Below are 14,506 nucleotides of genomic sequence, written 5' to 3' on the forward strand. Positions count from 1 at the left end.
TTATTTCTATTAAGGTATTATATATGTAAGGAAACTATATAAAAAAAAATTGCAAATTGTAATATGAACATCAGTTTTGTATGTAACATGAATATGATATAAGTCCTTTAGGAAGTTGAGCTACGGTTTTGTAAATAATTGTAAATTTAGAATTAAGACAAAATCCTTTTTGTTCGTTGTACTTTGTCCTTGCGTTAACATAACGCGCCATAGGAACTAATAAAATGAAAGCTTAGATATAATGAGATAACATTTCTCTTTTTGTAAACACATCTATAAATAAAGATAAAAAGCTACGATAAAAGTAGAAGATATTTTACAATATCTGTGACGTTGTTTTAACTGGGTATATAAGCTTTAAATTGATTCTAAAGGATTAAATGCCAGGTTTTTTGATTTTATGAATGTATATATCACTAAAATATGTGTAGTTGCAATCATTAAACGATAATTAATACAAAATATATTAGGTTTGATTTAAAAGTTTTATAACGAAGGATGAACCATTTACTTTAGAGCAAACAGAGAAAAACGATAAAAAAAATATTCAGTTATTTCAAGTGTTTTTTGTCAAAGATCATGCGGAAATTTTGCCATGAATAACGTCTAGTGTTTTCAAATCTGAGTAGATGTGTATTTAACGAAAAGGTATTTAAAAACTCCTTAAACTAATTCAGATTTCAGGTGGAGGTGCTCATCAAACCTTGAGTTGAATAGCAACAGATATATGACGTTTATGTGACGTTGACTACAACTATTACTTCAAGATTACATTACTGCCACTCCTACATAAGTATTACTTAAAATACATTCAAATAAATAATTTTTAATCACAGGAGAGCCTTTAAAAATAATTTAAAGGAATTGTTCCATTAAAATTTTTACTGATAAGTTAGAGGGGGGGGGACACTCCTTTTTCCACTTTGGAAGCGTCTATCTTTCAAACAATTGATTTTGACAAAAAAATGGTTTTAAGAACCTTAATGACCTTTTAAAGCCCTATCCATAGACACCCATCAAGATTAGCTGCAATTTTTTTTTTTGTTTCATTTCCATGTATGGAGTGCACCTTTAATATTTAAATTTATTAATTTTTATTCAAAATTCAAATAGCGGTTACCAGAATACATCAACCTACAAAGTTTCAACTATGTAGGCCCAAAAGTTTTGGAAATAAATGGCTGTGACAAACGGACAGACAGATATGACGAATTTATAAGTGTTCCGTTTTTTGCCATTTGCCTACGGAACCCTAATAAAAAATATTTAAATGTCAATAAAAAATATAATTTTATAGCGCTAACAACAAAAAAAAATGTATTGTTGTTTTATATAATGTAATTATAATATCACTTTCTACATTTTAAGACAGACAGTAGTTCGGTAGAAAAGGCCTTTTTAATACGCGCATATTTAAAACTTTGTAAGAATTCTCCAGTATAAACCTTATAAATATATAAGTTTCATTTCGTGTACGACAGTATCATCTTGTTTGCCCGTATTCACTGTCACTGCAAAGGAACCGAAACGTCGGGATTATGTACATTGTTGTAAAATAATAAAAAACGCGTCATATCCATGAAACAAAGTTTCATTTAAACGTATATATAAGATATCCAGCTTATGACATAATCCATTTACCTTTTTACAACAAAGATGACTAGTTATTTAAAAGCCAGGATATTTATTCTTTGACGCAGTAATAATCTGTATCAGCATTAATTATAACCCTACAATTCAGTACAGAACTAAGTCCTCAATATGGGATAGTAATGTTTTAAAGATTGTGAGAACTATATTCATTAGGTTTCCTAATTATGAATAAAGAATAAGAATAAAATAGATGATTAAACTTCAGGATGTCTGTTGTCTGGAATTAATAAAAATATTTTTTCCGTAGCTAACAGGATTAAGTTAAAAATACATTTTAACGTCGTTGCTGGCTGTATGTATATTGAAAAGCTTTTTTAATGTCGTCCAGATTTCTATGTTAGAATCTTTTATAATTTTTCGTCATTTATGCTACTAACAAATTAATTTCAAATGAGCCATTTAAATCCATCATTCATTTTCTTATTCTTAGACTATTTTTGACTTTATTATAATTATATTATACGGAGCATGTACTATATTTCATAAAAAAAAATCTTTTATACTATAAAACTACTTAAATTTAAAGGTACATTTAGTGCAATTCACAGATTTTTTGAAGTATGTTTTGACTTTATGTAAAGGTATTTACTTAATATAAAAACCGGGCTATTTATATTTAAAAGTTATTAGAACTAAGAATTGTTATTAGTCATTTGTGAACATTGGTATCATTTAATAAGTCAGGAAAGTTACCACATCGTCATAAAACTACTACTTGTTGAGGCTTCAACTTTGAAATTAACCACCGTATTCCGTGTTGAACATTTTATTAAAGATGCGGTAACAATCTGTCCTGTAGCCTGCTGCTTAAACATGGACCGTCAATACATCAAAAAACGTCCTGTTATTTGGTAAAAAGTTTCAACAGCGTTATTTAAGACTCAAATAGCAACAAAATTCAAGAAATAAAAACGTAGACAAAATATGAATATTGAATCTGGTGTAGGGGACGAACTTAATTTTTTTAAAATAAAATAAATGAGTAATCAAATACATTGTGTTGTGTCTTTAGCATTATGTTCATTCAAAGTGTTTATTGAATGAAAATTAAAAGAAAGTTATTTTACAAAAAAAAAAATATGGAACGTTTAGTTTTAGGGGAGTTATACTACAAGTGAGTAAAGTATGTATGAAGTCGAATACAACTATCCTGTGACAGTTATAATTAACGAAACTGTTATAAACGTTTTGTGTTGTAACTATAGTAATCACGATTGTGTATTTATATTTATTTAGATTTATATTACATTATCTGTAACGACGTTCAAAGCATATTCTAGCTAACGTTTCTATATTTGAAAGCTAATAATAAGCCCTTATTAGTAAATATTCCTGTTAAAATATGTATTATAAAAGATGAAATGTGTTTAATTTTTTCCTTGTTTTATTGACTTTCATTTTTAAGCGCTTCTCCATCTTTTACATGTTTTTTACACCATATAAACAGAAAAACATAATAAACTAGCTGAGATATTTATAAAATAATGAATCATTTTTTAATTTTACGAATTCTAGAGGTTAAGAATTTAATTCCCTATTATAAATTTTGTACTAATTCTACAATAATACTAGTTCATGTCACTTGCACTTTATATAATATACATAAATGTTTAATTCTAAAAAATCCATTTCTGTTGAGTAAAATTTGTCAGGTAATTTAGTTCCGCTTAACGATTTTATTATAATATATAATTTATTAAACCCAAATTATATGTTAAAGTGTAATAAATAATAATCTTAAGCGATTACATTCAAACTTTCAAATTATAGATACATAAAGTTTTTATGCATTGTGTTTGTTTTCATAAAAAGTAGCTTCCTAAATTCAACATGATAGCTGTCTAAAATAAAACCAAATGTTTTGGTTATCGAGTATCGAAAACAGTTTCTTTATGTCAATGAAAATTATATATTTTTTTAATTTGACGGTAGCTAAGAGATTTGTCTAGTAGACAGAAGTAACAAAAAAATGGTTTACAATAGATGGCGTTGTCTTATTATTAGACGAAATGTGATAATGATAAACTTTTTTGTCAACAATATAAGAAATGCTGAAAGGAACATGTCATTTTAATTCTATTAAATGTGTCCATATCAAAAAATCTTGCTAAACAATTTCATATTTACAAGTGTAGAACGATATATTAGGATATTCAATGTTAAAATAATCCCAGCGCTGGATCTCGCTATCGATATTTTTCCTTCATGTCCGTATATTAATTAAAATACTGGTGTATGTGCTGGAGTCCGTGAATAAGCGGTTAGACATTAGCTTGTATCCAGTGTGATGAAAAATCTAGGTAACTGCGATGGTTCGCAAAGGTCGTAAGTGCCCACCACCGTCTTATTCAATTTGACTCCTTTTTGTTATTTCATGTCAACATACTATTACGATCATAGATGTAGAAATATTTTTTTGTACTTGAACAATAAAACATATATTTTCTAATTTTAGTGGATAATGCTTGAGTGTCATTTCACCCATTGGTAAGTGGAAATGAAGTCGTAGGTAGTGAAAGCACTATCTTAGTAGCAAACTATTCACCGTTTTCCTGAAGACACCTAAATTATAACTCAGAGGAAACACAGTCGCAGGAATACTATTCCAATCCCTTGTTGTGCGCATTAAAAAGGAGAAAGTGTATCACTGCCTCCGGATGCGAGGAAGGTTAACAACGAAAGTTTGAAGACAAACAGTGCATCTGGTTGTCCTATAGTATAATGGGGATGAAGTATATAAAATATATATTTTCTACCTACACTCGCCAAACTATAACCTGTAGAATACCGAGAAGCTGGATACTTTTATGTGTGCTCCAGGCTGGCTAGATTGGATTTGACCAAGTCGTGGCCACCAACAAGCCTTTTGTTATTGCGTTCACTTTGGGTGATATTTGACAGCACCTGTCTCGATGTGACAGAAGTAATTCACACTTCGTACAAACAAAGCGGCCTGGCGTGGAGTAATGCCGCACTTTTGCAAGAACGCATAGTTTTGTTGCGGCTGCCTTAACTTTGGTTCAATAAACTGCCCAAAGTTATGATTTGAGGATACCTCAATACCTCAATACCTAATAACTGAAGAGGGGCAGAGTAGTCCAAGGATAAATTTCCAAAACTTGAAGTCAAAGTAAACTAAACAAAAAAAAAAATACTTGCAGAAATACTTGCGTTTTTGTAGCGTTAAATTTTATAAGATTGGCATCGCTCCATTCGAAGACTGCCTAAGGTGTGACATTAACGCCTACCATGGTCTCTCTTTATTACTGTAGTTAATCCCAACTAACCCTAGGGTTGGATTCGTACCAAAACACAACTGTGCTCTCATTTGAATAAATAAAAACACCCGTTAAAAGAAGGTCGTTAATGTGCAGCAAAAACAGAGTTCCGAAGAGAACAGTCTTTTGAGGAACCCCAGCGTTAAACGCCCTTGGCTTAGACGAGCAGTCGCTGATAACTACTAGTAGTTCACTATCCTTCAGAAAGTCAGAAATCCAGGCGATGAGACCAGGAAATATGCGATCGTTTGAAAGTTTACTAATAAGGCTATCATGCCGGACGCTGTCGACAGCTTTCAGGGGGTTGAGTGAAACTGCTAAACTTCATAGTTGTTCTCTAGAGCCTCTCTCCCATATTTGTATGGTGTATACAACAAGGTCCCCAGTTGATCGATTTTGGCGAAACCCATATTGCCACTAACTAAGAAGATCATTGTTTTCTAGGTACGCCATGGTCCGTTCACTATATATACTTACCATAATCTTACAGATTATGGAGGTTATTGAGATCGGGTGCTAATTTTCATGGTCTGTACGGTTTTCCTTCTTCGGCACAGAAACCACGTTGGCATGCTTCCAAGATTTAAATACTATGCCAGTCATTAAAGAGAGGCGGTACAATCGTGTCAAATAAGGAGAGAAATGGGGTGCATATATATTTTTTACTATGGCTGGAATACTGTCCAGGCCACCAGCTTTATTCAGGTCAAGACTACGAAGAATTTTCAGTGCATGTTTAATAGTAACTCCAATCTCTTTGATAAAGTTCCCCTTATGAAAGAGTTCCGCATTAAATTATGTAATTTGAATATAAGTCGATTGAAATCAAATGTAACAATGTTAAATATACTCTGTATAAAATAAGAAATAAAAATATGAAACACTTCTTTTGTAACATGTTTGTTTTTAAAGTAAAAGGTTTTATGAAAAATAAGTTTTATTTATATTTTTGAAAGATGAAATAATGTTTCTTATTGTATCATCAATAATAATTTTAAATTATGTTGAAAAATATGACAGATTAAATTGTAGCATGTGAGAAATGTCATAAAAGAGCCTGTTTATTTTCTTTACTTATTTATTTTATAGAAACGAATATCGTGCAAAAAAAAACTTAAAAGAGACAAAGTAATCAATAGCACATTTGTTCCGAAATATTGTGTATATTGATGTCGTGGTGGCCTGGAGGTTAAAGGCCCGTCTCTCATACGTGAGGGCGCGGGTTCGAAACCTGGCAAGTACCAATGTGATCTTTTCCGAGTCATATGTGCTTTATTAAGAGTAATTAGACACCACTGATAGACCTGAGGAAACCTGATCTTATAATTTCAAATTATAAGGAAGAAATCGCCAACCCATCTTGAGCAAGCGTGGTGATTAATGCTCTAACCTTCTCAATGTGAGAAGAGGAGAGGAGGATGATGATGATGTGTATATTGATTATTTAAAAAAAATTCTGTATTGAAAAAGTTACTAAAAGTTTATATATGTATTTTATACCTGACACTGGTTATTTCTTACCAGTGTCAGATATAAAATATATTTGTTGAAGTTATGCATAATAATAATAAGTTTACAATTAAAAGCAAAATAAAAAGACAGGACTAACAAAGCCTATTTAGAAACTAAAGATGTGTTTTACATAAAACAACATTGTTAGAAATTTAAAATCTTATAAAAATATTTCTTCTTTTAAGCGTAAAAGTTTGTTAGACTGGATTCGGGAATAACATTATTATTATTACTTTGTTGCTTTGTTATAACATATTCTCATAATATAAACTTCAGCTAATATATTTAAGATAAGTGCAATTTTTGTTTGAGCTTTTTCTTTCTCTTTCACAGGTCCATAAAACAAAATTTATCGTAACTAATTTAATAACATATAAAAAAAAATTCATATAGACAATTTAAAATGTCAGGTTATAAAAGAGACGGTTATAAAAGAGACAATTCTTTTGAGGCTTATTGGACCGGCTCTTTCACTACTTATTCCTTAAAAAACTAGGAGCTTTAGAAAAGCAACCCTAAAAATTTATTTTCGTCTTAAATTTTAAGTAGCTAAAAGGCATTATGCATATGTAAACTTAATCTTAAATCTAAGTACCTATGTCATTATAAGAAAATACAGAGAAAGAAGTTAAATGAAATAAATATCTACTTTTCAGTTATAAAATATTAGACAAGATGTAGAGGCGGCAGTGGATTATGACGGATTCTCAAAATTTATAGGTGCTAAAGAAATAGTATTGCCGAAATCCTTTCAAAAGCGATTAATATATTTATATATATTGCTAAGTCAGTGTTGACTTTGTCTACATAAATAATATCATTCAAGAACTACTACAGTTCTTGTAATTTATTTTTAATTAAGAGCTATTAAACCAAAAACATCATAAAAACATATCAGGTCAGGAAATACACAGGATGTAAAGAAATATCAAAGGATATTTTGCCACTTAAACCCTTAGTTGCATCAAGAGTTGCGTGAAAAAAACAAACAATAAAAAAACTGTAAACGTTTGCAGAATAAATAATGATAAATGAAAAAGTGCGTACTGTGCAATAGGTATAATTTAATATTACCTGGACATATTTAAAATGCTGTTCCAAGGGTTATAGATTATGATTTTTAGCCCCTTGATTTGCTTACAGTTGGACATAAGTATAAACTGGTTTAGACGCTTAGTAGTAGTCTCATCGTCAAAAAGATCTCAGCCTTCAACCCGAGTGGACGCGTGTGTTGTGTCTCGCCCGTTTCATAATTTAACGTTCTGGTTTCGGTGAGTTTATTATTTATAATTTACTGCAGTTTTTGGTTTAATTATTCCGGTGTAGTTTGTTTATTAATTCATACATATATAGCACAAAAATTGTGACAGGTGCTTTCTTAAATTATTTATTATTTTCTATAAAGCGGTAAAAATTATAATTCATTAAGAAGGAAAGTATTAGATACGGAATACAATAAAATAAAAATAAAGCATTCATTGTTAGATATTATTTGTGTTGCAAGCTTAAGAATAGTTAAGAGATTTTTTTATATATATAATTAAAAAGAATAGCTGTATGATTATTGATTATTGTGAAATTTAACTTTTTTTTTCTATCGAGTAATACTTACACTTTGAAGTTTTTGATCTTTTTTGGATTTTGTATTGAAATTTGGCAATTCTAGGAATCGACTTTGTAAAAATCTATCACAACATTTAACCATCAATATTCCGATAAAACGTTAATACAATTAACAAAAATGTTATATTATAATATATTGTGAATATAGTCCATAATAAAACGAAACCATAAAAAATTGTGAAAAGGTTTTTATTACTCTACAACGTAGTTATTTTAATAATATTAAAATATGCACTACATAGTCTTCAAAGAAGGCAGAGCTCGGGGCTGATTCAAAATTATTTTCGAAATGATTGTTCTGTAGATGAACGCCTGCGGCCGTTAGCTGGAGGCTAGAGTACTGCTAGGTGTTCCTTAATATCGTCGCAGTAGGCCCCAGGCGGCAGAACGACGTGGCGCTCCGGGATACTTCTCCCTTTCCCCCTACCCGCCTTTACCCCCATTCAACGCCCTCTCCTTCACCCTTCAGCCATCCAATGTCCTACGGCGCCCGCGCGCTTTCATATCTTGTTTATAAGCTCGATGGCTGCCGTTTCAGATACTTGGAAATCAGTATTTCAAACTTCGGTGACTTTACCTTGATTTCCAAAGTTCTTATCAGTATAATAATATGTGGTATGAGAAATTTTAAAAAGAGTTGTGAATTAGTTTTCAGGCAACTTAAATTTTGATTGACAAATATGTTGCATGAACATTCTTGTACCTTTTATTTCTTTTCCTTTTAATTTTGTTTCATTATGATTTAATATAAACTGAATTTACAATTATTGTTTTCTTATTAAAAAATTAGATGTGTTTGAGGAAACGACTCCTACTCGCATACAATTACATTACTTTTTACCAACACGTAGACTAAATAAATAATTTTAAAAAAAGTTTTTAAATAGTTCAGAAATCTTTACCTACTTGTGATTTGATGTGATCTTTTTTAACCCTTGAATCTGTTAAATTTGGAAGTTGCTTAAATATTTTGTTTATTTTGTAAGATATACAAAAAGAGATTACGATGTTAATCACGATAGAAACGTTTATTGGTGAAGCAACTGGAATACAATCTTCTAGAGGTAATAGCTTCGAGACCTGTTGGTGTCTTTGAACTTTTCATCCCCCATAACCTTTTCTGATTTTATTCAATTATTAGCCTAAAATAGATTTATGTTAAAAACATAATTATAGTTATCGTTAAATATTAAATTTGAGCAATGATTGTGACCTAGTGATATTGTTTTTATCTGAGTCTATCACGCGAAATATATTCACAATATTAATTACATATAGGAAGCCGTGGGCATCGTAAGGAATCGTGACGCAGCCTACAGCGATTTTCTTACTTCCATATTTCGATTGCTATGCTAAATAATAATAAAAAAATTACTTGACAACACATCATTATAAAACATTATGAGAATCATCAATTATGTTTTTACAGATATGAACTATTTGTCGTGTTCTTTTGCTGGCGCTTTCAGTTTTTTTTTTTAGAATTTTACTATTGTACTTATATGTATTATTATAGATATTTTTGCGTGTTGTATATCTTTGGGTACAATTAACCACATAAGAACAATGAAAACGTCATAAATCGTAATATGGCGGTTCATCTCACATTTATAAAATAAATTGTTTAAAAATTACATAAAGTAATGCAGCGTTTTTATAATCTTATATGAAAAGTAACTAAAACAAAGAAAGCAATATGCGTAATAAAAGTAAGAGCTTGCCATGCGACACGAGTGGCTAAAGGATTTCCTGAACTCCGTAAAGCCACGTTATTCATATAAGAGTATATTCATAGCATTCGGGATACATAAGAATATATGCATTTACTTTATATACTCACTCTCTTAATACCTTTTTTTATTTTATTTCACTCAACGCGATGAGTTAATATCTGAAATACAGAGGGAGGAAAATGAAAGCGAATTTTGAATGTATACCTGTGCATCCAAAATTTTGTGTGATCAATTTAATTGCCAATCGTTCAAAAATGCAATCGGTCAAAGTCTTTTTTGACTTTCAAAGAGCTGAATCAATTACATTGCGTTTAATAAAAATTATTACACATAAATATTACAATTATATGTATATATTTTGGATTTTATAACACTTTTAAAATGTTGAAATCTAAGTTATTAATTTTAATTGTAAGTGTATTTCTTTTTATTTAATTCTGCATCATACGATTGATATCATGAAATATGAGAGTTATTATCATGTAATGTTACTTTTCAAACATACTATATACATTATTTTATTATTAAAAATAAAAAATGAGTTTTTTTTAACACATTTATTTTAAGATTGAAATTTAATATCATATACTTAGAATATAAATTTAATATTACCAAAAATTATGTCGTACTTTTGTTAAAATGACCTAAATTTTCAATCTGCTATTAATATGACTATTAAAACAATGTACTTGTAACGGGCTTGGAATAAATAGCAAAGGTATATACGAGAAATATAATAAACTTCACTTTCAATTGTGACGTACCTTAAATAAATAACGTGGTATTGAAATACAGGTGTAATAAAACTTATATATTTTTATTATTAAATTTATTGACGAGAATTAAAAAAAAATAACGTTTTAAACACATCGATAATGTAAAGCTAGTTTAAAATTCTGAATTACGATTCGGCCCGTGGCAAACGTGGTGCCGCAGGCGAAACGAGTATGATGTTAACAAAAATACCGACTTGGCTATAAATCTTATATATTTTATGGAGTGTATATTTTCGTTGATTTTTGATTTTTGTTATGTTTCGAGTTTTCTTCCTCTTGGGTCTTAGTACTGTGAATTAATAACAATAAGTTTAAAATTATTTGCTTATTTTTGTTATCATTATAATTGTCAATATTCTACTATGTAAATTATTTGATAATAAATTATACAAAATCTAAATATTAGTTATTAAAGCGTAACTTTTGATAACTTCCATTGAAGACTTTTCTTTGTAGTTTTGAGAAATTCTTTTATATAATTCTCTATCAATATATTCAATTGTTATCTCAAATATAGATAGAATCCATCGTAATATAAACAGGTCATATATATTTTGTCTGCAATATTAAAGGAAATTGGCTCGTGGCATGGCCGTAAGGCCAGACGCCTCATTCGCCTCAGGCCTATGCGCTTAAAACGAAAGGTTGAGGCCCTTAGGCCTTCCAGCCTAAAGATAAATAAGGCCACAAGTTTAATATGGTTTTATTTTTATTTGCAAAATATATAGCTATTTTACTTACTGGTTCGGTTTAAAAGCAATGTAAAATCATAAGAAAGTATATAAATATTCAATTTATTAATATTATATATATATATATATATAATTTTAATAATGTGTGTATAGAAAATGTTTGTTATTTTTAATATTTTCTAACCTTATTGAATCATATCGTTAAGTAACACAATCATTATTTTATATAGGAATTTCATAGATAATTAATGGTAGCATTAATTAAATTTTTTTTGGATGTTTAATAATTTTATAAAATTTAATAAAAACATTTCGATACACTATTCCGTTGTAACAATATCAAGTAGTGAATAGCTCCAGGCACGCTTATAATGAAACCAGACAAGTACTTATATCTCCTCGTTGCCTAAAGGGGTTTTGTAACCAAAATACGGTAGCAATATTCTTATGTTATTATGGTAATTTTTAGCATTACGAATAATCATCGCCTCGAAGACGATATTTTAAGTATACATACGTAAATGTATAGATATTAAAAGAGCTACTTTGAGATAAAAATTTGGTACAAGTAACTGTTATCATAATGGTGTCATATGTATTTATGTAAAAAAGTCACGAAAGGAATTAATTTACACTATTGTTACAGAAATAATTTTCGCACATGTTCGGCGTCACGGCGACTGCACCGGCTACGGCCATAGTATCGGGTCTGTTACTAAATATTATAAGTTTATTTATGTGCGGCATACATCATTCTCACAATGTGCTTCTCATAATCTCCCTAATAATAATGTTATTGATCTAATTTCGGCTTTATTGAAGAAATTTCTGTCTTCAGTTTAATTTTTTTTTTCTGGGTGTTTAAACTATTATGTTTATTATTAAAGGTTATACTTACAGATTCCCCCACTTCCGCTGTCATGGTACCTATAAAGCCTGGGTCCCCTGGTCTGGCTCGCTCTCCAAGTTGCTCCGGGCAGAGTTTCTACGAAAACAATCCCTATCCTATCCCACGGGTGGCCATCACCTCCACCCTCAAGGCACCAGTCCATATTGACGTTGGAGGCGTTATTTATACATCTTCGCTTGAAACATTAACCACGTAAGTTATAATAATTAATAAATTAATTTGTGTATATTTTTTAAAAATTATTAACATTTTTTGATACGTGATTGTACATTGTGAACTAAAAAGACCTTGGGTAACGCTAAATAAAAAAGCTCATTTAGCACCAGCAAAAAAAAAACAATTATTTTTCTTAAAAATTTTATGTTTTCTTAAGACAGTTTCTACTTTTACTCATTTTACTTTTAAAATAACAGGCATTTGAATTTAAAATATTATAAATAATACAAACTGATAATTTATTTAATAAAATTTCCCAGGGAATTGACCAAATATTAGGGTTTATTTCAAAAATATTTTAATCTGAGTATTTCATAAATAACTTGCGTATTGCAAGCTCGCGGCTGAGCCTTCGGCTGTCGTCCGGGGTTGCGTTGTTAAATTACAGTTCTCTACAATACTGTATAAATACACATAGAATATTTATACGTTGTTTATTATGTTTACATACCAACTATCCTCCGCTTTGAATACTAAATGTTTCCTGTTTTAAATGAATGTCATTCACTGAAGCGCCAAGCGTGCGTGTAGGTTAATTAAACCAGTTTTAGTGTCTATATTAAGGTACAATTTTAATTGACTTTCCTAACACCCAAAAATATTGTAACACTTGCAATAATATGAAAATGTAAATTCAATGTAAAAAACACAAAGCAACATTAAAAGAAAAATTCTCTAATGTTAAACAAAGTCTTAGAAAGTAGTAAACATAAGCCTAATATTATAAATGGACATTTATAACCTTATACACAGCTTAATAAGTTAATAAATTATTTAAAAAAGGAGTTAAATGTTTTAGACACTTGGTGTTAGGTTTAAGCAAATTACTATCCTTATGAACATAAACTTATATGTAAATACTTAAAAAAACAAAAACTTGTAAGCACTGACTGTTTTATTATAAGATTTGGTTTCATGCGATGGCTTATTCTTTAGTGATATTGACAAAAAATGTATTTATCATTAACCTGCATTCCTTTCACGTAGCTATCCGGAATCTAAGTTGAGCAGGATGTTTTCTGGTGCGATACCCATCGTGCTGGATACTCTTAAGCAGCACTACTTCATCGACCGGGATGGGGGCATGTTCAGACACATTCTCAACTTCTTGCGCAATCAGCGCCTTTTGTTGCCCTACGACTTCCCTTATCTTGAATTGCTGCTTGCTGAGGCCAAGTTTTTTGAGCTACATGGTGTGTATTAGTAACTTTGTAAGTTTTATCAAATAATTATTTAGAAAGTTGTGGATATGTTGCTATAGCCACGACATCAGGAGTCGATGACATTATAACCGTGTGATTTATAAAGCTACTGTTGCATTCTCAAACTAATGCTAATCATCTCCTGTAGAATGTGAGTGATGAGCCTAGAAATGGCGCGATTGACGTGATGTACTCAAAAAATTTTTTATCGCTTTAAATCTTCGGATAACCAAGTGGAATGGAATGATTAAGGTGACTAGCATTAGAGCGAGGGCTATAAAACACTTAGTCACGAAATAAATTCTTATATTTGCTTAAATTAAGACAAGTAATAAAATTTATTAACATTTAGAAATGGTGTATTCGATCATGATGTTGAAGAGCCAGCGTGAAGAGTTCAAGTACGATTGGGAATCACGAGAGTGTTCACTCATCGATGAGGATGTTTGGGAATAAAAATCATTAGTATGGTTAGGTTTATTTTCAACAAATTAATTAGCATATTGTTATTTATATGTTTAAAATTACACCTCTCTTCCAATGCACTCTCGAGCCTTCAGGCGCCACGAGTGTTCATGGGCGGCGATGACAACTTACCATCAGGTGGCTAGCCTGCTTGTTTGTCCCCTATCGTATAAAAAATATATATGATATTTGTTTAAATCTAATGAATACTTTTATCATAAAAAACCGTCAAACCTGTTCAAATGTTTTCTGATGAAAGAAAGGCAACAAGTAGGATAGTGCCCTCATCTCCTTTAGTATATGATATATTTACTATTTCCAATTGGTAATTGGGCTACGCTTTAGTTACTTGCGTTTGATTTTAATTACATTTCCAATAAAATGTTCCGTGTTAGTCGATTTGCCTACATAATAAATTGCCTAAATAATCACTTTCAAGCTTAATG

At 30.3% G+C, this 14,506-nt stretch overlaps 1 protein-coding gene across 1 annotated transcript; it reads left to right on the forward strand.

Moving 5' to 3' along the window:
* Positions 1–12,185: 12,185 nt before the first annotated feature.
* LOC116775185 (BTB/POZ domain-containing protein Tiwaz) lies at positions 12,186–14,051 on the forward strand. Its single transcript, XM_032668027.2, has 3 exons — positions 12,186–12,369; positions 13,381–13,586; positions 13,948–14,051. The coding sequence occupies exons 1-3, from the start codon at positions 12,188–12,190 to the stop codon at positions 14,049–14,051; spliced, it is 492 nt and encodes a 163-aa protein (XP_032523918.2). The 5' UTR covers positions 12,186–12,187.
* The last annotated feature ends 455 nt before the right edge of the window (positions 14,052–14,506 follow it).

Source organism: Danaus plexippus, chromosome Z (assembly GCF_018135715.1).
Source record: "Danaus plexippus chromosome Z, MEX_DaPlex, whole genome shotgun sequence".
Lineage (NCBI taxonomy): Eukaryota > Metazoa > Arthropoda > Insecta > Lepidoptera > Nymphalidae > Danaus > Danaus plexippus.